At 42.8% G+C, this 25,927-nt stretch overlaps 1 protein-coding gene across 2 annotated transcripts in view; it reads right to left on the bottom strand.

The window, feature by feature from the left end:
• The window catches only part of TSPAN16 (tetraspanin 16), a 68,931-nt gene extending 45,888 nt beyond the window's left edge, over window positions 1-23,043 (bottom strand). The window contains exon 1 of one of the 2 annotated variants that reach the window (XM_063449514.1): window positions 22,815-23,043. Coding sequence is in view for 1 of the 2 variants with exons in the window: in XM_063449513.1 (XP_063305583.1) it covers window positions 11,791-11,808 (18 nt within the window). In the remaining variant the exon portion in view is untranslated. Of the gene's footprint in view, window positions 1-11,790; window positions 11,819-22,814 lie in introns of those variants that run through there. The other variant, XM_063449513.1, reaches the window with a different exon arrangement.
• Window positions 23,044-25,927: the final 2,884 nt, after the last annotated feature.

Below are 25,927 nucleotides of genomic sequence, written 5' to 3'. Positions count from 1 at the left end.
ATGAGGACATCAGGGACCTGAGAGCCCCGCTATGTTTTTTAACGGTTTTATAGTGTGGAGAGGATGTGGGTCTGGTTGAGTCTACCGCTAAGTCTAAAACATGGTTAAGGTCCCCGCCTAGATCAAGGGTGCCCTTTCTCACCTTCTACCTTGTGTAGGAGGTTTCTCTGGTTAGTGTTTGGAGAGTACACATTCACCAGTGTGCACTCTAAGTCATTGATGGTCCCTTGCTATATGATGTATCTGCCCCCTGGATCAATTATTTGGTCGTGTGAGGACACCGTGAGGTCTTTACTCAGTAGTATAGAAACCCCTCTAGATTTTTGTGATGTAGTGGCATGTAGTTGGTGGGGATAGGAGCGGTGGACCAGGGTGGGGTGAGCGTCTGTTCTAAAATGTGTCTCTTGTAGGTATACTACATCAGCCTGAGCCTTTTTCAGTTCCCTGTCAAGGGTGTGGCGTTTGTATGGGATGTTAAGGCCCTGGACATTATGTGAATACAGTTTCAGACTGAACGTGGGTGTTCGGGGAAAAATGCTGGCTCGTCTCGCAGTATAATAATTTTCACCTGGGGACTTTGTTTCACATTCAATATTTGAACCCTGCCCTTACGGATGTTTGCATGCCGGGAGGGAGACCGGGTAGATGCCTGCCGACCCCCAGGTAAGTTGAAAACATCTCTGACGGCAAAAAGTATGAACATATATAAAACTGTGACCTGATCATTATGCCCTCAAGTTCCCTGAGGGCTCAGGTTGTAGTGCTAGTTTCTCTTACTAGCCTGGGCTGCCCAGGGGTTTGGGAATTAGGGTCCAGTCTGACGGTCGCCATGATGACCGCAGTCCCGCCCATGCGGCTCTTATACTTGCAATATATGGCGTAGTGTAAAGTATAGTTGTTGAAATCACTCCTTAACTAGGGTTATGGGGGGGGATAACTCTTTGATCCATTTATACTAATGGTGTTATTTGTTTCTCCGGTGGTTATGCCTTAATTTGTAGGTCGGGTAGGTAGCTATGTAATACCGCTCTTTTGTAAATTTCTGAGAGGGGAGGGTATCGGTAGTGGGAGTGGTGTATCAGTGTCAGGGATTGACAGTGGAATGGGCCCTGTCTTGTACAAGATTATGCGTGGGTTTCGTTTCTGTGCCTACAGTGCCCAGAGCCGTGCCTCTCCTATGATGGCTCCTCTTAAGTGAACATCCCTCTTGGGTATGTGAACATACATGTCGGTTATATATATATACATCTTAATTTAAAACATATTACCCACTCCCGATCATTGGTAGTTCAATACAGGAGTTCCCAATTCATAGGGTTTGTTCATGTCTCTTAGTCCTTGCAGAGTTTTGTGCTCGAATTAGGCCCTTTGGTCGTCGGGCGAGTAGTGTCTTGCACCCCTCCGCTAAGTCACTTGTCGGTGGTGTTCCTTGGTGTCTTGGAGTGTCTGACCTTCTGCCAGTCCGCTTGAAGCTTTGTTAGTTGTTTAGGCCTTTCTTCTGTCGTAGCTGTGGTCATGCCCCAGGCACGCACTAGTTGAGCGCCGGCTTCTGCATCTGTGACCGCATATGTTTTGCCTTCTCGGAGGATCAGCAATTTGATGGGAAATCCCCAGTGGTATGGAATCTTCTTATTCCTCAGCGATCTCCCTAAAAGTTCTCCTGCACCGAAGTGTTTCAGCTGATAAGTCGGCATATATCTGGATGGACCTGTACTGTTCAGGTATGTCTTGTAGCGGCCTTTTGGAGCGGATAATGGCTTCCTTGACGTGGAAGTAGTGCATCTTAGTTAAGACATCCCTTGGTGTTGAGATGGGTAAGTGTTGTGGTTTCGCCACCCTGTGTGCTCTGTCCATGAGCATCAGATTAGTTGGTATGTCCGGAGCTAAAGCTTGAAATAGGCCTGTGAGGTGGGCCATGAGGTCTATTGTTTGTACCTCTTCAGGTATCCCTCTCACCCGTAGGTTTTGGCGCCGGGATCTTCGATGTCCATATTTTAAATTTCATGTTTTTCCAGCCGTGCTTCCATTTCTTCTATTTATTCTGTTATGTTATTATGTGTTTCGGCGTATTCTGCCATCTTGCTCTCCATGTGGGCAGGGCAGTTACCTATGTCTGCTATATCTCGCAAGAGGTCCGCAATTGCCACTTGCACTGTAGCTTGCATTTTAACCGCCATGTCATCCAGCATTCTCTGGAATAGGTCACCCTGTATCTGCATGGTGTCCTGAGGAGAGTGAGGCCGAGATGAATCTCTGTCGTCGCCACTGCCGTCGCCATCTTGTGCTGTATGCACCAGCGTTTTTTGGCATGTCGATTTTGCTGCAAAGAAAGAATGTTTTTCTTTGGTGTCTGCTGCTTTTCTCGTTCCCCTGTGTGACATGGTGGATTATTTGTAAGGTAGGGGTGATTTCGTGCTGGTTTGCCGCTGATTAATGTGCTTGTTTAGCAGCTAGCTCGGGAGCTTCGTCCTCACGCGCCCATTCAGATCGAGTGCCGGCTCCGCCCCCATGTTTCAATATTTTTATGCGCAAAGACCGAGCATTCTGCAACAACCACAAATTGTAGTGTTAAGACTCTACAAGACATCCACTAGAGGCACTTCCTGCTGTTTCAATGAGTCCATGAAATGATGCTGGACGTCCTCTGGCAGAGCGTGAGTGTCCAACGCCTTCAAAATCCCCATAGAAAAGCACTGAGTCAATGCTTTCCTATGAAGAAGACCAAATGCACGCAAACGCGCATTAGGATCCTCCTCGCGATGACCTCACAGGAGGCTGAGACGGAGCCAGTGCAGAGGGCCTTGGCACTGGAATAAGGTTAGTGAACCCTTTCATTGCTGCACGGGGAGGGAGTGTTGGAGAGTAGGGGCACTATAGTGTTAAGAATACAGCTTTGTATTCCAAACACTATCTTGTTCCTTTCATTCTATCCCCCAATCATTGTCATTTAAACAAGTTAAAATGTATTCTAAAAACTCCCTTTCCATATAAAAAAAATATATCATCTATGTACTGCCTATAGGTGACCAAGTATTGCGCCTAGCGTTGATGAGAAAAAACAGATGTTTCTTCCCGGAAAGTCATGGACAAACTGGCGTTGCTGGGTGAAAACTTGGTTCCTTTAGCAATACCGCAATTCTATAAGCAGAACATTTTGTTATACCAAAAAAAGTTATTTCTTAAAATGAGACTGATATCCACTAATCAACTTGTTTTAAATATATATATCGGATGTCATAAAAACGTTTTCACTGGCTCACAGCCCTTTTCATTAGGAATACTGATCTTCACAGTATTTGAAATGCATGATGATATCAATGATCAACAAATGCAAAAACAATTACCCGCCCCCAGAAATGCACTAAAGTTATTTTCAAATGTACAGACAACACGAAATTTTTTATAAAGTTTTATTCTGAATTAACACGATAATATTACTAATTTTCCCATTAACGTTTATAATTGACATATTATGTTGTTATGCAAAGAGGAAAAAAAAGACATTCATAGTTAATTTAAAATTTTAGACCAAAATAGCCAAACTGGGAAAAAACAATCTCCAAATCAGCTATGGTTCCAGTTTCTTTAAAACCCTGTGAAAATTTGGTATTGGGATCAACAATGATTATCTTTGGTGGATACCCCAGTCTCTGCACTAGAAAAAGTGTATATTTATTACAGGACAGATATGTATGTATGTTTACTGACACGGTGTACAGCACAGTATTCAGAGGACAAACCAGGCAGACTTTATTATTCAGAGCTGGTTAAAAAAAAAAGGGGGATTTCATCAAAAGTGAGTTTATATTAACTTCTGTATAATACACTTCAATTACACATTTATAAACCCTGGGAATATGTAACCTGCTGAAAACAACACAATGAAGAGTCACATTACAGAGAGCATTCTACAAACTACATGAGGCCAAAATGAAGCCCCCGCCAGGACTGACATGAGACAATGGGGATATATATTATTGTGCCTCTTTTTTTTCCTGTTCCATTTTGGTTAATTGCTTTGGTTCACAAATATCTATTTTCAAATGTACTGTCAGGATTATTAGTTGATCCAGCATGCAGAAATAGTATCACACCTAGGACTAAGGGTAACGTCTCACTGGATCTTAGAATGGCCGGACTTAATGTACCCAAGAATAGTCAGGGAAACAGAATGAGACACAACGATGAGGGAAAGCCAAAAGTCAAGGATACCAGAAATCAGGGAAGTCAAAAACTAAGCCAAAGTCAAATACCAGAAATAATACGATCAGGAACACTCTCTCGGATAACCAGTAAAGGGAAACCACGACAGGGCACTGACAAAAAGGTAATTTGTGTTTAAATAACCTTCCTTAGTCTGTAATTGGCTGTCTCTGCCCTCTGACCCCAAAACGTGCATGTGCGTCTATGATGTGAAACCGCACGCACGTCGGCGCCATCTTTGATATAGGCGAAGCTAAGTTCTTTATAATAGTCCGGTCCGCAGCGGCCGGCGTTCTTAAGAACGTCGCACCCACTGGGGACAGGAACGGAGGGAGACCGGGTAGATGCCTGCCGACCCCCAGGTAAGTCGAAAACATCTCTGACGGCATGGCTGCTAAGTTCGAGTGCAGTCACGCCGGCAGAGATGTCGGAGTCTGTGACATGTACAAAATAAGTTCTCACACATTTTTCAGCCCCTATCAGAGTGGTTGCTTTTCTTTGACAGGTAAATAGTTTTTTTTTTTAACAATCTTCCTTTCTGGGAGCTGTAATAGTTATGATGCATGGAGTAACACTTTAACCCCTTAACGACGAGTGACGGACGAGGTCCGTCACTCAGGGGAATGCGTTAATGACGAGTGACGGACCTCGTCCGTCACCCGTTAAAATTAACCCCAGATCGCCGCAATCGCGGCGATCGCGGGGTTAATGGTGCTCCGGTCTGCCTCTGCATTAGAGGCAAACCGGGAGCACCGGATCGGGCTGTCAGAGTACATGTGCCCGCTCTGACAGCATGCCAGAGCGGGCACATGTGCTCTCTATACTCACCTCCGCCTCCCTGCACTTCCTGGTTCTGTGTGAAGTGCAGGGAGACGGATCTTCAGTGATCCTGCCCCCTGGTGGAAAGAAAACATAGTAAAATTAAAATCCCACCCCCCTTTACCCCCCCTTTACCCATTTTAATAAAAAATTAACCCCTTCACTGCCAATTGATCACTGACTACAGTGATCAATTGGCAGGGATTACATTTTACTAAGATCTGATTTTTTTTTTAACCCCTGAGGGTTAATTCTTTTTTTGTTTAACCCTCAGGGGTTCAATTTATTTTATTAATTAATTTAAATATTTTAAAATTATAAATTTAGCTAGCTGGGGAGGGTGGAAGTTAGTGGGGAATTGGGGGATTTAGTATTACGCTAACTAGGGGTTAACGTTGAAAAAAGTTTAAAAATAAGCTTTAAAAAGTTAAAAAATTAAGTTAAAAAAAAAGTTTTAATAACATTTAAGTAAAAAATTTTAAAAAATAAACCCTTTACCCAGTCCAAATAAAAATTAACCCCTTCCCTGCCAGTCGATCACTGCCTACAGTGATCAAAATACAGATCACAGTATTATACTGTTCTAATTTTTTTTTTTTTAACCCCTGACGATTAACTTTTATTTATTTTTTAACCCTCAGGGGTTAAATTTATTTAATTAACTAATTTAAATATTGTATAATTAAATATTTTGCTAGCTGGGGTGGGTGGGAGTTATGGGAAAATGGGGAATTTACTGTTAGTGCTGCTTACTGCTAGTTAGGGGTTAACGTAAAAAAAAAGCTTAGAAAAATGTTAAATCTGTAAAAAAAAGTTTTACGAAAGTTTAGGAAACTTTAAAAAAATGAATAATCAAAACAAAAGTTTAAAAAATAGTTTTAAAAAGTAAAAAAAGTTTTAAAAAGTAAAAAAATACATTTAATAACGCTCATTACCACTACACCTGGTACAAGCTAGCGGAAAAATGATCCCACGCTAAGGTTCAAAATATGCCTTTTGAAATACCCTGGGATGTCTTCTTTAAGAAATGGTATGGCTTTATGGGGTATTTGGTTTATATAGCCTGGTAAAATACTCTAAAATGGGACATGGGCACAGCGTAAAAATTTAAAGTTTGAAAAAAAATGGAATGGCTGTGTCCCAAATGTGCCCCTCCGATGTCCACATATACCTGGCAAAGGTACATACGGGGGTATTTTTGTACTCAGCAGACATAGCTGAGCAACATATGAAGTATTATACAGTGGTAGCACACATAAGGTTTGCAAAATATACTGTGCAAACTCACTTTGTGTGTCAAAAAGGCAGAAAAAACGCTTATAACCACTACACCTGGTACACGCTAGCGGAAAAATGATCCCACGCTAAGGTTCAAAATATGCCTTTTGAAATACCCTGGGATGTCTTCTTTAAGAAATGGTATGGCTTTATGGGGTATTTGGATTATATAGCCTGCAAAGATGCTTGGAAATTGCACATAGGCCCGGCATCAAAATTCAAAGTTCGGTCAAAACTGATATGGCTTGGTCTCCTATATGGCACTGTAGCTTCACAAAATAGTGCCATAGACATACAATGGGGGTGTCCTTTTACTCAGAAGACTTAGCTGAGCATAATTTGGGGGGTTTGAACTTAGTGGCACACATGAAATATACAAAATGCCCAGCAAAAATGCAATCCGTATGTAAAAAATGCACAAAATTATTTTTTACCACATACTTTGGCATGTAATGGTAAAAAAATGGGGGCATGTTAAGGCACAATATGCACCTTATGAGATACCCTGGAGTGTCTTCTTTTACAAATGGTAGGCCTTTGTGGGGTGTTTTGAACAGTCAAACTGTTATAATACCCCAAATGGAAGCATAGGCTCATTAAATCCGTCTCTCAAAATTCTACTGTGAATACTGAAAAGGACAGGTCTCCTGTATGGCACTGTAGCTTCACGAAATAGTGCCATAGACATACAATGGGGGTGTCCTTTTACTCAGAAGACTTAGCTGAGCATAATTTGGGGGGTTTGAACTTAGTGGCACACATGAAATATACAAAATGCCCAGCAAAAATGCAATCCGTATGTAAAATATGCACAAAATTATTTTTTACCACATACTTTGGCATGTAATGGTAAAAAAATGGGGGCATGTTAAGGCACAATATGCACCTTATGAGATACCCTGGAGTGTCTACTTTTACAAATGGTAGGCCTTTGTGGGGTTTTTTTGAACAGTCAAACTACTATAATACCCCAAATGGAAGCAAAGGCTCATTAAATCCGTCTCTCAAAATTCTACTGTGAATACTGAAAAGGACAGGTCTCCTATATGGCACTGTAGCTTCACGAAATAGTGACAAAGACATACAATGGGGGTACCGTTGTACTCAGCAGAAGTAACTGAACACATAATAAAACTTTGTACAGGAATAGCACACACCAACTTTACAAAATACACATGAGAAGTTCTTTGTTATAAGTTTGTGTGCGAAAACCCCCAAAAAACACAATTTTACTCCAATATTTAGCAGAGGTTGGCGGTAAAATGGCTACGTAGAAAGTGTCAAAACAACCTTAGGTAAATAGCCTGTGGTGTCTACTTTATATAAATATATACTTTTGTGTGGCAATTTTGTTTTCTTTTATGGCTATTAGGCTTACAAGACAAACATACCAAATTCTAAAATCGCTCCACATAAAAAGTTTATTTTACTCCTTGTGCTTTGTGACCTGTAACTACCAATAAAAACTTAAAATCCCAGACACATTATATATTCTGTAATTCAGAACAACTAAATTAATTTATTTTTAATTACTTTCCTTAACCTGCACTAATTATGTACACATTATTATTGCAAAAACTGTAAAAAAAAACACACAAAAATTCATTTTTTTGCATATTTCTGTATTTTTTTTATAATAAATAAGCATTTATATATATATGTGTTACATCAAATTAAAGCCCTTTCTGTCCTTTAAAAAACGGTATATAATATGTGTCGGTGCAATAAATTAGTAAAATGCAAATTGCAGTTGAACGCAAATAGCAAAAAATGCAAAAAATGCCGTTGTCATTAAGTGAAAGACAAGCTTCTGAAGCTCTGTCCTTAAGGGGTTAAAAGGATAGTTTAGGCAGCATAACAACTTCACCTAAATTAAGTCGTTACGATGCCAGGAGGCTCCTCTTACCTTACAGGGTTAAACCGTTCTCGAAGTGAGCCTCCAGCTCCGGCAGCCCTGCCCGACGGCACTCTGCTCTTCCAGAAACCGAGATTCGGATACCACCTGGAGGACCTGAAGATCGGGGCTGGAGACTCAAACTATTCAAGGTCAGTTTAACCCCTTAATGTAAGAGTTTGCCCGGGGGCCTCCCGGCACCATAACAACTTTGTTTACATGAAGTTGTTATGGTGACTGTAGTGCCATTAAATTCCTACATGTCAGAGAACTGAGCAGTGAGCCAGCAAAGGCATGATCTATGCTCCATTAACCAAACATTACAGTGTTATGAATACAAAATATATATATATATATATATATATATATATATATATATATATATAGTGTTAGGAATACAAAACTGTGTTCCTAACACTATAGTGTCTCCCTGCCTCCCCTTCCCTGCTGGCAAATAAAGGGTTAAATAACCCTTTTTACACTGACCTAATTCGCAAGCATGGCAGGCACTAGGGCTAGGCCTTCATCATAGGGAAGCATTGCCTCAGTGCATTCCCAAGGAGATATTTCCACACGCTGGACATCCTTATGCAAAGTGTGAGACCGTCCAGCGTTGTTTCATTGAGTCAAACTTTGTGAAACTACAATAATCGCCTCTAATGGCTGTCTGGTAGTCAATCACTAGAGGCAGTGTTAAAGGACCACTCTAGGCACCCAGACCACTTCAGCTTAATGAAGTGGTCTGGGTGCCAGGTCCTTCTAGGGTTAACCCATTTTTTCATAAACATAGCAGTTTCAGAGAAACTGCTATGTTTATGAATGGGTTAAGCCTTCCCCCTATGTCCTCTAGTGGCTGTCTCATTGACAGCCGCTAGAGGCGCTTGCGTGCTTCTCACTGTGATTTTCACAGTGAGAGCACGCCAGCGTCCATAGGAAAGCATTATGAATGCTTTCCTATGTGACCGGCTGAATGCGCGCGCAGCTCTTGCCGCGCGTGCGCATTCAGCCGACGGGGAGGAGAAGAGGAGGATCGGAGGAGGAGAGCAGGAGGAGATCTCTCCGCCCAGCGCTGGAAAAAGGTAAGATTTAACCCCTTTCCCCTTTCCAGAGCCGGGCGGGAGGGGGTCCCTGAGGGTGGGGGCACCCTCAGGGCACTCTAGTGCCAGGAAAACGAGTATGCTTTCCTGGCACTAGAGTGGTCCTTTAAGACTAAAATGTAAGCATTGCAGTTTCTCTAAGACTGCAATGTTTTACATTGCATGGCTAAGGGAAGAGGGACACTGCACCCAGACCAATTCAATGAGAGAGTGCTGGGTGCCTATAGTGTCTCTTTAAGCTAAAGTTGTTTTGGTGCTTAGAGTGTTCCTTTAAAGTATAAGAAAAATCCTTAAAACAGTGAATGTGGTTTTTCACAAGTAATAGTACTTATTTTGGACCAACAAATCTGAAGTTATAAAAAGTGGCATAAGTTTGGATAATTTTTGTGCACTCCAGAAAAAGTGTGAAAAGCCACCAATGTATAGAAGATAGAGTAAGTGTTTAATATTTAGAACATGGTGCATGCACATAAAACTGGCATAACCTTGAAAGCAAATGCAATGATTTTTTATTTATAATCCACATTATACTGCTCATTAACCCCCATTGTTTTGCCCATCGAGCCACCATTGTACCCACATGTTGTAGGAAAAGCATCACGAGAGCTGTTATAGAGCAGGTGAGGGCTGACTTTTGGCAATCCCTGCATTCAGACAAAAGTTTGTCCACAATTAATGCTTATTAATTCTCAGGCTCACTTTTACCTCCTCTCTCAGATAATTAACCACACAAATGCTACTAACCTGAACCCATAACCCTGATTGTTCATTTGGCAAGGACATTCAGCAATAGGATTGTAAGATTGGGTAGACTATAAAAATACACATATTGCAATACTTCATCCTTTACACCCCTGGAATTTGCATACTGATGAGAATAAAAGGAATAAAAATGGCCACTATCCTCAGAAAGGAAGATGCTCTCAGAATCCAATGCTTATAGTGACAGTCTATCACAGTATTAATGTCTCACAATGACAGTCCCTGACAGTGACAGTCTCTCAGAGTATTACTGTCTCACAATGACAGTCCCTGACAGTGAGTCTCTCACAATGATAGTCCCTGACAGTTGCAGTCTCTTACAGTATTATTAGTTTCTTACAGCGGCAGTCTCTAACAAGGGCCCCTTCACATGGCTATTACTTCACAGCAGCAGTCTCTCAAGAGACAGTCTCCCACCCCCAGGCTCTCTAATCACAGTTTCTGACAGATATCTCATACAGTGAGACAGTCTCTGACAGATATCTCATCCACAGAGACAGTCTCTGACAAATATCTCATCCACAGAGACAGTCTCTGACAGATATCTCACACACAGAGACAGTCTGACAGATATCTCATACAGAGAGACAGTCTGACAGATATCTCATACACAGAGACAGTCTGACAGATATCTCATACAGAGAGACAGTCTGACAGATATCTCATACACAGAGACAGTCTGACAGATATCTCATACACAGAGACAGTCTGACAGATATCTCACACACAGAGACAGTCTGACAGATATCTCATACAGTGAGACAGTCTCTGACAGATATCTCATACAGTGAGACAGTCTCTGACAGATATCTCATACACAGAGACAGTCTGACAGATATCTCATACACAGAGACAGTCTGACAGATATCTCACACACAGAGACAGTCTGACAGATATCTCATACAGTGAGACAGTCTCTGACAGATATCTCATACAGTGAGACAGTCTCTGACAGATATCTCACATAGTGAGACAGTCTCTGACAGATATCTCACACAGTGAGACAGTCTCTGACAGATATCTCATACAGTGAGACAGTCTCTGACAGATATCTCACATAGTGAGACAGTCTCTGACAGATATCTTCGGCACAGAGACAGTCTCTGACAGATATCTCACACACAGTGACAGTCTGACAGATACCTCACACAGTGAGACAGTCTCTGACAGATATCTCATACAGTGAGACAGTCTCTGAAATATCTCATACAGTGAGACAGTCTCTGACAGATATCTCATCCACAGAGACAGTCTCTGACAGATATCTCATACAGTGACAGTCTCTGACAGATATCTCATACAGTGACAGTCTCTGACAGATATCTCATACAGTGACAGTCTCTGACAGATATCTCATACAGTGACAGTCTCTGACAGATATCTCACACAGTGAGACAGTCTCTGACAGATATCTCATACAGAGAGACAGTCTGACAGATATCTCACACACAGAGACAGTCTGACAGATATCTCTCATACAGAGACAGTCTCTGACAGATATCTCACACACAGAGAGTCTCTGACAGATATCTCTCACAGGGAGACAGTCTCTGACAGATATCTCATACAGAGAGACACCATGTGTTTTTCTCCTCTCTCAGGTAATTAATCAAACAAACTGATAACCAGAACCCATAAACCTGATTGTTCAGTTGGCAATGGCATTAAGAAATAATACTGCAAGAACAACATTTTAATGAGGTGACACTTATAAACAGACATATTACAATACTTTACCCTTTGCATCCCCTGCATGGTGACTGCACCCTATCTCTGATTAGAAGAAAAGGAATCAAAATGGCCGCTTCCCTCCAAGACAAGATCCTCCCTGAGACACTCCTCACTGAGACAGTAGACAGTCCTCACAGAGACAAGACAGTCCTCACAGAGACAGTCCTCACTGAGACAAGAGACAGTCCTCACAGAGACATCAAAGATCCTCACAGAGACATCAACCACAATGGAGACTTCACAGAGACAGTCCTCACAGAGACATCAAATATCCTCACAGAGACAGTCCTCACAGAGACAGTCCTCGCTGAGACAAGAGACAGTCCTCACAGAGACACTCCTCATAGAGACATCAAAGATCCTCCCAGAGACATCAACCACAATGGAGACTTCACAGAGACAGTCTTCACTGAGACAAGAGACAGTCCTCACCGAGACACTCCTCACAGAGACAAGAGACAGTCCTCACAGAGACATCAAAGATCCTCACAGAGACACTCCTCACAGAGACAAGAGACAGTCCTCACAGAGACATCAACCACAATGGAGACTCCACAGAGACAGTCCTCACTGAGACATCAACCACAATGGAGACTCCACTGAGACAGTCCTCACAGAGACATCAAATATCCTCCCAGAGACATCAACCACAATGGAGACTTCACAGAGACAGTCCTCACAAAGACATCAACAACAATGGAGACTTCACAGAGCTAGTCCTCACTGATCAAACCATAGAGACAGTCCTCACAGAGCACTCCAGAGACAGTCCTCACTGATCACTCTAGAGAGACAGTCCTCACACACCACAGAGACAGTCCTCACTGATCAAACCACAAAGACAGTCCTTACAGATCAACCACAGAGACAGTCCTTACAGAGACAGTCCTTAAAGATCAAACCACAGAGACAGTCCTCACAGATCACTCTGCAGAGACAGTCCTCACAGATCAAATACATAAACAGTCCTCACAGATCAAATCACAAAGACAGTCCTCTCACTTCAGAGACAGTCCTCACAGATCACCCCACAGAGGCAGTCCTCAAAGATCAACCACAGGCACTCCTCTCATTCCACAGAGACAGTCCACATAGATTAACCACAGAGACATTCCTCACTGAACACTCCATAAAGACAGTCCTCATTCATAGCTTTACAGAGACAGTCATCACATATCAACCACAGAGACAGTCCACATAGATTAACCACAGAGACATTCCTCACTGAACACTCCATGAAGACAGTCCTCATTCATAGCTTTACAGAGACAGTCATCACATATCAACCACAGAGACAGTCCACATAGATTAACCACAGAGACATTCCTCACTGAACACTCCATGAAGACAGTCCTCATTCATAGCTTTACAGAGACAGTCATCACATATCAACCACAGAGACAGTCCTCATAGATCACTCCACAGAGACAGTCCTCATAGATCAAACCACAGAGACAGTACTCATAGATCACTCCACAGAAACAGTCCCCACAGATCACTCTACAGACAGTCCTCACTGATCACCCTACAGACAGTCCTCACAGATCAAACCACAGAAACAGTCCTCACTGATCACTCTACAGACAGTCCTCACTGATCACTCTACAGACAGTCTTCACAGATCAAACCACAGAAACAGTCCTCACAGATCACTTCAAAGAGACAGTCCTCACATATCATTCCAAAGAGACAGTCCTCACAGATCAATCCACAGTGACAGTCCCTGAACGAGAACATATTGGAGTTCCCACCATTTAGCCTCCATTAAGAAATAAATACATAAACAGATCAAATACATAAACAGTCCTCACAGATCAAATCACAAAGACAGTCCTCTCACTTCAGAGACAGTCCTCACAGATCACCCCACAGAGGCAGTCCTCAAAGATCAACCACAGGCACTCCTCTCATTCCACAGAGACAGTCCACATAGATTAACCACAGAGACATTCCTCACTGAACACTCCATAAAGACAGTCCTCATTCATAGCTTTACAGAGACAGTCATCACATATCAACCACAGAGACAGTCCACATAGATTAACCACAGAGACATTCCTCACTGAACACTCCATGAAGACAGTCCTCATTCATAGCTTTACAGAGACAGTCATCACATATCAACCACAGAGACAGTCCACATAGATTAACCACAGAGACATTCCTCACTGAACACTCCATGAAGACAGTCCTCATTCATAGCTTTACAGAGACAGTCATCACATATCAACCACAGAGACAGTCCTCATAGATCACTCCACAGAGACAGTCCTCATAGATCAAACCACAGAGACAGTACTCATAGATCACTCCACAGAAACAGTCCCCACAGATCACTCTACAGACAGTCCTCACTGATCACCCTACAGACAGTCCTCACAGATCAAACCACAGAAACAGTCCTCACTGATCACTCTACAGACAGTCCTCACTGATCACTCTACAGACAGTCTTCACAGATCAAACCACAGAAACAGTCCTCACAGATCACTTCAAAGAGACAGTCCTCACATATCATTCCAAAGAGACAGTCCTCACAGATCAATCCACAGTGACAGTCCCTGAACGAGAACATATTGGAGTTCCCACCATTTAGCCTCCATTAAGAAATAAACCATTCACTAAGTTTTTGTTCGATCGAGTATGGTGTCTTGTATTCTTTTTTTGTTTTGTTTTTATGTACCACGTAATGGGTGATATTGGGAATTATTTTGGGCTCACTCAAAAAAAAACTAATCCAAGAAAAAAATGGAAGAAAAAAAAAAAACATTGTTTATATAGTTTTTAGGTAATAGTTATGATCAGGTAGTTGTTTTGTTTGATTTAAAGGGACCACTATAGTCACCAAAATAACTTTAGCTTAATGAAGCGGTGTATAGATCATGAACTGCAGTCTTGATGTGTCAGAGGGTTGCCGCAGTAATGGCGAGGGAGAGCTTCAGGTAAAGAAGTACAGGTGAGGGAGAGCCTCCTTTTTTTGAGTGTACGCCCTGTGGGGGTCAGTCAGAAATCTCCCATCTTGGACTCAGCCACACAGAAGAATGGGCTTGCTGGTGAGAGAGATTTTTTTGATCTCCCCACTGGCCATGCTGCCCGTCACCTGCCTGCCACCCCAATTCCATGGCCTTGTGGCAAAATCCAGCCCTGCGTGCAGGGAGGTGTGACTAGGGGCAACATAAACAAACTAATGTAACTCCTAAAATGGCAGTAAGACTGCAGAGGCATGATCTATACACCAAAACTACTTCACTATATTAAAGCCCTTTCTGTCCTTTAAAAAAAGGGAGACGCTAATTACGTCTATTACCAACAGAGTTCACGGCTGCCAAAGTCACAACATGTGCCAGAGGTGTAACTAGTGTCCAGCAAACAAGTGTGAATATTTGTGGATGTGCAGTGATTCAATCGGAAATATTGCACGTCCAAGACTCCTACTACCACGAACACTTTAAGTGGTCATGGTGGTTGCAATAACCCTTCAAGAAAAAAGACGAGCAAATTTAAGCTTGGTCCTTAAGGGGTTAAATAAAGGATCTTTGTACTAAAGGCTTGTGCAGTGCGTTTAGAGCAAAACAAGCCTGTCGCCTTTGGAACAGAGACACGCTTACTAATATGCTGGCCATAGTGTAAGGAGAGGGACATCACTGTTTTTTTCACAAGTTTTAATGAAATTGTTTTTAATTACAGATTGCTTCAAACCTTCATAAAACTTTACAAAGGGGCGGATTTGGTTTGGAAGAAAGGCTCAGAAGTGCGAGCGCGCGTGACAGTGGGCTCTTTATTCCTTACTTCTATCATTACTTTTTGTCTCCTCACACACTTTCCTCTTCCTTATTCACATGTATTCTCTCTCCCTTATCACTCCTCTTCAGGAAATATAAACCATAACACTCTATTAGAGTTGTTTAACTCCACTCTGTTAGGGATCGCACCCCCGGTACACACACACACACACATTTGGATGTGACACCTGCATCTTTCGTTTGAATGATAAGGAATGTGTTGGTTCATACTTGTAACTGTAGATGTCAACTTGCATAGTGCATCCTTACGTGTGTTAATTGATTTGTCTACCAACATGTGTCCTTCTGGTGTGTAACCATAATATGACTCGCTTTTACGTGCCTTTATCTAGATTGAAAAGCTGGTTATCGATGACCCTTAGCACTTTCTAGATTATCAAAATAAAACTTCACAAAACATGAACTGAACTTCATTGCAGAATGCTGAAAGCCCTACGGAGCATTAAAACCCATTGTCAACTACATCAGAATCTTACATAGCTTTTTAAAACAATTCAGTTCGTAATTGTATAAGTCTGTCCCGTTACAGGGGTTAGGCAGCCTACCCCCGTCACTTTGTCACGCCATAATACTGGCAAAGCATCATGGGAGATGTTGTCCAAAACATCTGGAGTGCCAAAACTTGCCTACGCTTGGTAGGATGCTGCAGAGCCGTACCAATGTTTGCAAAACAATACAGAGCCTAGAAATACCGTACACATTTTTACAGAGACATTAGAAGGTATTTCAGAATTTTGCAAAGTGTTCTAGTGAAATGTTCTGAAGGTTTTGTTACTTATCTGGGAGAGAACTTTGAAAAGCAAAAAAAAAAAAAAAGTGCAAAACCGTGGCTCTCTGTGCACATGTGTGTGCGTGTGATTAAATGCGTACATGATCTGTAGCAGTGAACTCACATGTATTCCCAGGATAGAAAAGCCATTAAATGTGAATCTCTTGATAGCTACTTAGGACAAATGCATATTTATATACTAACAGGATGCATGAAAGAAATGAATCCACTTAACAAATAATCCTGTTTCAATGTAAATACATCTCTCAGCGTTATATGAGTAACAGCAAGCGCTATGCGCTGCTTTTTTTTTCACCCAGAATTCAATATGCATTTTTAAAAGTAACATTTTTACAGCTTTTTGAGCTACATTTTTTGTCACTGCCTTGGTTCTGACAAATCCAGTTTTCAGTCCACTGCATATAAAACAGTAAAATTGTAATGTGTTTCTTTGGTCTTAAGGTTAGTGGACTAGATGGGCCGAATGGATCTTATCTGCCGTCACACAGTGGCGGATCCGAGGGGGGGCAACGGGGCAATTGCCCCCCCCCACCCAGATTCTCCGCTACCGGCTAATGCAGAGCTGGCATTGTTCAAGTGCCATCCCTGCAATGTGCCTGCGGACCGGGGAGGGAGATCAGATATCTCCCTTCCCGGTCCGCAGGCACTGTGATCACAGCCAACAGGGGAGGGATGGAGAGAGGACCCGGGAGCTCTTACCTGCAGCTCTTCCGGGTCCTACTCTCGCGAGCACGGAGCGTTGCCACGTTTACCACGGCAACGCTCCAAATCTCGCAAGAGTGAACTATAGCCCTGGAGTGCGAGCTACAGTTCACTCTTACCACTGGAAACACCAGGGATTTCCCACCGGACCACCAGGGATCCAGAAATGTCCCCCCTCCTCCCAGTAAAGGTAAGAAGGGGAGGACATAAATATATTTATTTTATTAAATAAAAAAATATATATATTATATTAATAATACAAACACTGCCCCCATACACACAGTACACACACTGCACACAGTGCCCCACACACACACACTGCCCCCCGTACACACAGTGCCCCACAAACACTTCCCCCTTACACACACTACACACACTGCCCCACAAACACTGCCCCCCATACACACACTGCCCCACAAACACACACTACACACCCATACACACACTGCCCCACAAACACTGCCCCCCACACACACACTACACACACTGCCCCACACACACACTACACACACAGCAACTCTCACACACACTGCCACCCTCACATACACACTGCAGCTCTCTCACACACACACTGCAGCTCTCTCACACACACTGCCCCACACATACACTGCCCCTTAACACACACACTGCAATCCTGACATACACTACTGCCCTCACGCACTCGCACACACACTTCACCACACACACATACTTCACCCCTAACCATAGGCGTGCGCAGCCTATTGCATTAGGGTGTGCACCCTAAAGCACAAACACACGGCGCATGTGTATATATGTAATATATATTTATATATATATATATACATACATACATACATACACACATATACACACACACACATACACTGCTGTGTATGTGTGTGCTGCTCGTGTGCTGTGTGAGGGTGGTTTGAGGGTGCTGGTAGTGTGCTATGTGGGTGAGGGTGTTTGTGTGTGTGTTTGTTAGGGTCCTGTTACTGTGCTGTGTGAGTGTGAGGGTGCTGTTTGTGTGATGTGTGCGTGTGATGGTGCCGTTTGTGTGATGTGTGTGGGTGTCGTGTATTTGTGAGGGTGCTGTTTGTGTGTGTTTGTGAGGGTGCTGTTAGTGTGCTGTGTGTGAGGGTGTTGTGTGTTTGTGAGGGTGCGGTTAGTGTACTGTGTGTGTGAGCGTGCAGGCTGTATGTTTGGAGGGATTGTGGAGGTGGGGGCAGATTAGTAAATATCCCCCCTCCCTACCTTATATAGGGAGGGGGGATCCTTGCTGCCATGTGCCATCCCTGGTGGTCCAGTGGAGAGTGAACTCTAGCCTGCGGGGCTAGAGTTAACTCTCACGAGATCTGAGTGTTGCCGTGGCAATGCTCAGATCTCGTGAGAGGAACCTGGCGGAGCTGCTGTCTAGAGCTCCCCGGGTCCTCTACTGCCTCCCTCCATGTTGCTGTGGGCTGGTGAGGTAGATCTTTGATCTCCCCGCCAGCCCATGGAGGCTTAGAGCAGAGCCGGCACTCAGATAGCGCCGACTCTGCGTGAGCCGACAGGGGAGATCCGGAGATCTCCGGTGAAGTCCTGGGGAATAAAGTGTGGGAACTCTTTTCCCACCTCCCAAAAAAGATAATATACACGTGTGTGTGTGTGTGTATATATATATATATATATATATGCGTGCACACACAGACTGACACATACACAGACACACATATATACGCGTGCACACACACACATTCACAGACACCCACACACCCATACACACACACACTCACAGACACACCCACACATTCAGACACACACACTCTCAGACACACACCTACATTCACAGACACACTTACAGACACACATACATACATTCACAGACACACTCACTCACAGACACACAGACACATACACACATTCACTCACAGACACATACACACAGACACACAGACACACACACATTCACAGACACACTCACACACAGAGACACACACACACATACATACATTCACAGACACAATCACTCACAGAAACATACACACAGACACACACACACATACATACATTCACAGACACATACACACAGACACACACACACATACATACATTCACAGACACAGACACACACATACATTCACAGACACACTCACTCACAGACACATACACACAGACACACACACACACATACATACATTCACAGACACAATCACTCACAGACACATACATACAAATTATTATTTTTTTATTAAAAAAGTCCACCCAGCCTCCCTACCTGGAGTGCTGGCGTGGACTTGTCCCTGGGGTCCAGTGGGTCGGTCAAGCGCCGGTCTCCACTCAGCCGCGGTGAGAGAGCTGTGTGCTCTCTGCTCCCTCTCGCCGCGCGGGCTGTCTGTTGTAGCTGGGAGCCGGAATATGACGTCATATTCCGGCTCCCAGCATCAGCAAACAGCGCGCGGCGAGAGGAAGCAGAGAGCACATAGCTCTCTCACCGCGGCTGAGTGGAGACCGGCGCTTGACCGACCCCAATGACAGGGGGAACATAGGGTGAGGAAGGGGGAGCTGAGTGCCTGCAGGAACAGCGTTCCTGCTCAAATAAAAGTGCAGGAACGCTGTTCCTGCAGGACTCAATACATAGGCGTGCCACGGGGATTAGGGTGTGCCCAGGCACACCCGGCACACCCCGTGCGCACGCCTATGCCCCTAACACATACCACGTCTCCTATGCCCTATATCCCAGCAGACCCCAGGTAAGTTGTCAAACTGTTCTTAAACGGTTTGACTACTTACTCTAGGATGGGATCCTGGCACTACTGGCACCATAACTACTACACTGAGCTGTAGTGGTTATTGTGGCTGGATTATTTCTTTAAATAAGCTACAAGTGCCCCTCCCGAGATCAGGCTCTGGATCCGCCACTGCCGTCACATTCTATGTTTCTAGGGAACCAGGTTTAGAAGAATGGGGTCCCAGGTTAGTTCAGCGGGTAGTACTCAAGTCATAGACTTAGTGAGTGCCTAGGTTAAATTCAGTTTGGGACCAGGTTTGTCTTCTAGATTCAACTTGGTAAGGTCCTGCATAGGGCTTCCATGTTTAGAAGAGTATGTCTAGAGAAGTTAAAGTTAGGAATAGTAGGGTTTGAGGTTAAAGTTAGTGAGGTCTTTGGACAGGATTTAGAGGTCCCAGGTTAGAGTTAGGAGGGTAACATGTCGCGGTGTCTATGAGGAATTAAATACACTATATATACTTCAGAGAGCATTAAGACAAGCCTTCTGCTCACTAACTGGATAATGACATAATTGACATTAGAGGGTTTTGTCCTTCTGCAGGGGAAGTCGTGGCTATCGGGTATGCACTAACTTCAACACGTTACAGTTTTTGCTGTCGTTGATTGAGGTGCAACTATCTAACAAAATTTAAATAAAATACATCATAATTCAGCTTAGTGGATTTGGAGATTTTTTAAAACTCAGCTCTTTGTTGTCCTACGTTTTTGAAGTTGATTGTCAACGCATCACAACTCACAGATTAATCTTTTACTTCTGTGCTTTCATAACTAGTGACCCGATGCACCCTGTTGATTGTTGCACAAAGCCATCATGATTGAGTTATACGGGTGGATGGTGTAACTAACGCACAAGTCACATAGACTGCACAAAATAATTAGAAATATCTTGACTTTCCTGGTGAAACCACAAGATCTGCCAGCTATGACATCAAGTTTAACTTATGAACCTACCAAGGGGCAAGTCATCTAATAGTGTAAATAACTACCAAATACTACTAATCACTCAAGATAGGGTCTGCCCATCTGTATTTACCAACACCACCTCATTGCCTGCTGAAGTGCGTATTATTAAATTAGTATAAACTTATTGAGAAAAGAAGAGTTTGCTACCCCACTCTAAACCATATGACTTGAAAATTGGTGGGAAAGCTTAAACATTTTTGTTAGGGGTTCTTATTTTAGAGAGAGGGAGTGTAGAATATAAGTGATTTTACCATATAAAATATTAGGTTGCTGATTATGGCTCTAGCTAATTCAAAGGATGGTGTAATGGAATGGAGAACCCAAATATACTTTTATTCCCTTTGCTCGGCTGTCCGTATACCTCCGTTTGTTCCTTTTAGTCACCGACCACCCCTGGCTGTTAACCACAAATTGGTTGTTAGTTCAAGTGTTTTCCCTGTGTGGCCGCTGTTTTTATAACCGAATGCACGTGTTCAAACAATTGGCGCCATTATGTCTCCGAACACGGGCAGTGGTACATGGTCGTTGACAGCGTGAAACGCGAGCCTATGAACACCCAGGAAACTGGTACCACTGCCCATCCAACTTCCCGAACAGTTAGAAGAACGGCCTTCAGGAGGCATAAACCTGTGTGTGTGTCAGTGAGTGTGTAAGTGTTTGACTGTCAGTGTGTGTGTGTGTGTCAGTGAGTGTCTGTCTGTGTGTGTCTGTCACACACAGGCAGACACTCACTGACATACATACACTCACTCAGTATGTCAGTGTGTGTATCTGTCAGTGAGTGAGTTTCTGTCTGTCAGTGAGTGTCTGCCTGTATGTGTCTGTCACTGAGTGAGTGTATGTATGTCAGTGATTGGCTGCCTGTGTGTGTGTGTCTGTCAGTGAGGGAGTGTATGTCTGTCAGTGAGTGTGTCTGTCAGTGAGTGTGTGTATGTCTGTCAGTGAGTGTCTGTCAATGAGTGTGTGTTTGTGTGTCTGTCAGTGAGTGTCAGTAAGTGTCTGTGTGTGTCTGTCACTGAGTGAGTGTATGTATGTTAGTGTATGTGTGTCTGTCAGGGAGTGAGTGTATGTATGCCAGTGAGTGAGTTTGGGATGTTTTAAAATATTGTATATTTTTCTGTACCTGAGAGATAATTAAGTTATAGCTTTTTCCTCACTCAATTATCTCTCATGCACAGAGGATCCTGAGAGGAAAAGTCCTGTATTTTTGACTTAGAAACCCCATGCTAGGGGCAATGTATAAAAGCTGTGTGAGGCAGGAATAAAGCCAGTTGTACTCCCAGACTTGTGTGTGTCGTCCAGTTGCTGGGGAGAAGGTGGGCTATTTATTTGTCATTTTTCTTGTTCCTGATTATACTCTTGTGGATCCAGCGGAGAAAGGTACCTGCTAGGACTCCACTACAGATGGGACACTTAGGAGGTAAGATACAGTATCATGCTGATTTAACATAACGTGCTTGTTTAAGAGATGGACTATTCTAGATAGTTTTATTTTAGACCCTTTGGAGTGTAGTATTTTACCAGAAGAGATGGTTCATAGAAGACCTCGAGAGAAGCAGGGGAAAGGACAGAACAAGTCAGGGGGTCTGATAAACTGACACAAGAAAATGGGTAATGATAAGAGTCAGCGTACAAAAATAAAAATAGATGATGGTGGAAATGGAATGGAGAATAAGGAACAGTGACAGAAATACAAGAGACGGGATAAAGCAGAAACAGAGAGCAAAAACGATGACAGAGAAAAAGGAGAGAGGACAATGACAGAAAGGAGGAGATATGGATGGAGAGAAGTAGAAAGAATAACTGCAAGATAAAAGCAGGGAAAGCAATGGTAGTTGGAGAGAGGCAGTAGATGGAGAAGAGATCAGAAAAGAACAATGACAGTGAGGAGAAGGAGATATCTCAGAGAAGTAGAGAAGGAAAGTCGAAGTAGAGGAGACAGTGACAGAGAAAATCATGAACAGCACGGTAACAGAATACAGAATGCTGATAGATTGCAAACACTCTGCAGATTAAATAACCAACTGTAAAGTGCACTCACCAGGTGATATCAGGTAAATCCTTCTCCGATGCTTTCTCTTACTGATCTCTCTGAGACTGTGACTTCTCTGTGCCTGGGTTCCACTCCTGGGAATACATCCATGGGAGGGACAAAGCGTGTCAATGGGAGTTACTATCTAACACTGCTGATGTTGAAGTGTTAGTTCTGTATGATCAATGTGGCAGAGGACCTCTCCTGGGATATTATCCTGATACTGGAACGAACCCAAGTTTATGTTAGACTGCTCCTAAACAGGTTGACTGTAAATCACAGGCGAGCGCAGCACATTTCATTAGTGAATGCAACTAGTAGTTCTTTCTCTATGTTGTTTCTAAAATTTTATATAAGGTAAATATTTATCAAAGGACCACTAAATTCACCCAGATTACTTTATCTCAACGAGGTGGTTTGGGTGCTGTGGTCCTGCATGTTTAACCCCTCAAGGTAAAACAATGCAATTTTGCAGAACGGGCAATATTGACCTGGAAGGGTTAAATAGCCACTAGAGGTACTCCCATTTAACTGAGCGAGTTAAATGTGGTCATGTGACACGGCAGATCATAGCAAAGCATTGGATTCAATGCTTTCCTATGAGAAGCGTTGAATGGGCACGTGGCCCGCTCCACACACACGCATCAGGTCTGGGGGCCTGCATATAACTATGGACAGGGCAATACAGATTTGTATTCCAAACGTTATAGTGTGCATGTAAAAGAACACTCCAAACATTATAACTACTACAGTCAGCAATATTAATCTAAGCATCTCCTGCATTACTTGCAGAGTTCCAATCCGGACTATGTGAAGCCCCGTTGGGAGGATGAGACTCCGGAGTCTGCAGCGTACTCAAGCAGGCCGTCACCTTACATTCTTCTCGATTGCCTCAGTGAGGCTCCACGACGAGTTGTTTTGCCGGTCCTGTTTCCCCCTCCTTTGGACCGGTGGTGGTTATCCCCATCCCCAGGGGAAGGACCCAAAGCTAGCTGAGAAGAGAAGAGTTACATACCCTGCAATAAGACTCCTGTGCTAGAATATTTTACAAACACCAACTCTATACACAAAAGCACACCTGCATTTAAAAGCCAGCACTACATGCAAACACACACCCCTGAATTCAAACGCAAACAGTAAAGTACAATACTGCATTCCAATGGTAACGGTACATACAAATACACCCCTACATGCACACACACACGCTATACAAAAACATGCTTACATTCAATTTCACAAACACTGCTTACAAATACAACCCTACAAGAATGTCCAAATGGTAGATCCCCAGCTGGCATAGCATCGTGGGAGTTGTACGACAGATGGGTATCTATTTTTTCTCCACTCTTGCGCTAGAGGGGAGACCCTAAAAAAATTATTGCACCAGGCCCTCTTTACATTAGTTCCATCACTAGGTTAGGGTGGAGGCCGTGATTGCATGCCAGTGAGCTAGGGGTTGGGGGGTGCGGGGGGTTGGACAGGGTCAAGGGGGTTCAAGCAAATGCTTGCCCAGGGTCCCATCGATATTAAAGATGGCCCTGGTCTGCAGAATAACTCAGTATTTAGTCTACTCCAATCCATACTGAAGTTAAACCGAGTCAGAGTTACAGCCACTTTTGCTGAAAATTAACAGTGGTAATCATAGAAGGTACTCCCCCTGCTGTCTGTAAAAAAAATTAAACAGTTTAAAACAGTTTAAAATAACATTATATATACCTAGATCATATATATATATATATATATATATTTTTTTTTTTTTTTTTTTAATTCTTTATTTTTGCGTGCATATGGTTAACATCGTTGTAAACTTAGCCACAACAGCTCACGTTCACATTTTTCAGTAGACATTTAAAACATGGCTATTATGTCAATGCACATTTTTATAAAATATGATGAATACTTTTCAGCATTAATTACAGTAGGATTTTCTTATGTTTGTTAGTCGCTAGCTAGAAGTATAGAAAACAATTATATCTAAACAGTAACAAGGTTAATTAACGTTATTATCAAAAGATGCATATATCAGGACATTGCTTATAAACTGACAGGTATCTGATATGCATAAATATGATATACTTTTGTAGCTAGTCTAAACTTGCTTGGTTAGGTAGTGGTTGGATTTCAGGCTATGCATAGTAACAATTACTAACCGCTTGTTAAAATTTGACCACCAGGGGACAGCAGAGCGCCGGGTATACATGAAAGCGCCGACCTTGTATATACTTTCTGTAGGGAGCTGCAGGAGGAGATTCTGCTGTAAGAGGCCCGCATTAATGTTAAAAATGGGGTTGCTAATTTAAGATATACATTATAATCTACTATAACTTTAGGTATAAATGGTTAGCACACACACAAAATTTAGGTGAAATGGCGCTAAACAATATGCACATAAAATCCCAGTGCGTCTAAAAACCAAACCCGTGTTTTAGTCACCTAAAAACACTTACATATGCAATTTTAGACAAAAGAAAAGGAGGTTCTGCGCACACTTTGGATATTTGATGTACTCTGTAAAATAAACAACTTTCATAGGGCAGTATATAAAATCCCAATATTCTTAGAGCAAATAAATAGAAGCACTCACACTTTAGAGAGCCATATCAGTCGGCTCTCTACTTTAAAGGCACATCAGATGATCTTTGTAAAGTGATCTGTGCAGATAGGTCCCACCAGAAACGGACAGCAAATTTCGTCTGGATATAATCAGGAACCAGGATAAGTTGATAATCAAGTATTTTTTTTTTTTTTTAAAGATTCTTTATTTTTCATTTTTCAATTTTCATGAACAAAAGTTAATGAACGTTTTTTTTTACAGAAAAAAGAGGTTGGTTAGTCAGGGGGTTACAATAGGATACAACATATTTTCAGTAGCACATATTTCTGGCATTGTGTTTTGGTATCTCTTACAATATTTTATTTTGAGGACCTTGAATCGGGGGGGTTACGTGTGTGACCTTATAGATCGTGTTATCCTTGGTCAGGTGGCGTTACGGGGTTCCTGGGGTGGTTACGATGTGTCCAGCAAGGTACCGGTTCCGGGAAGTGCCGGTTAATAGAGATAGTTGAGGTCGTAGGATCATTAAGCCAGGTGCTTTCGGTGGTGGTCGTCTTATTGTTGGGGA

This window comes from Pelobates fuscus, chromosome 3, assembly GCF_036172605.1.
Source record: "Pelobates fuscus isolate aPelFus1 chromosome 3, aPelFus1.pri, whole genome shotgun sequence".
In the NCBI taxonomy this organism is placed as follows: domain Eukaryota; kingdom Metazoa; phylum Chordata; class Amphibia; order Anura; family Pelobatidae; genus Pelobates; species Pelobates fuscus.
The sequence above is the reverse complement of the archived record's forward strand: the minus strand, read 5'-3'. Positions and strand labels throughout refer to the sequence as shown.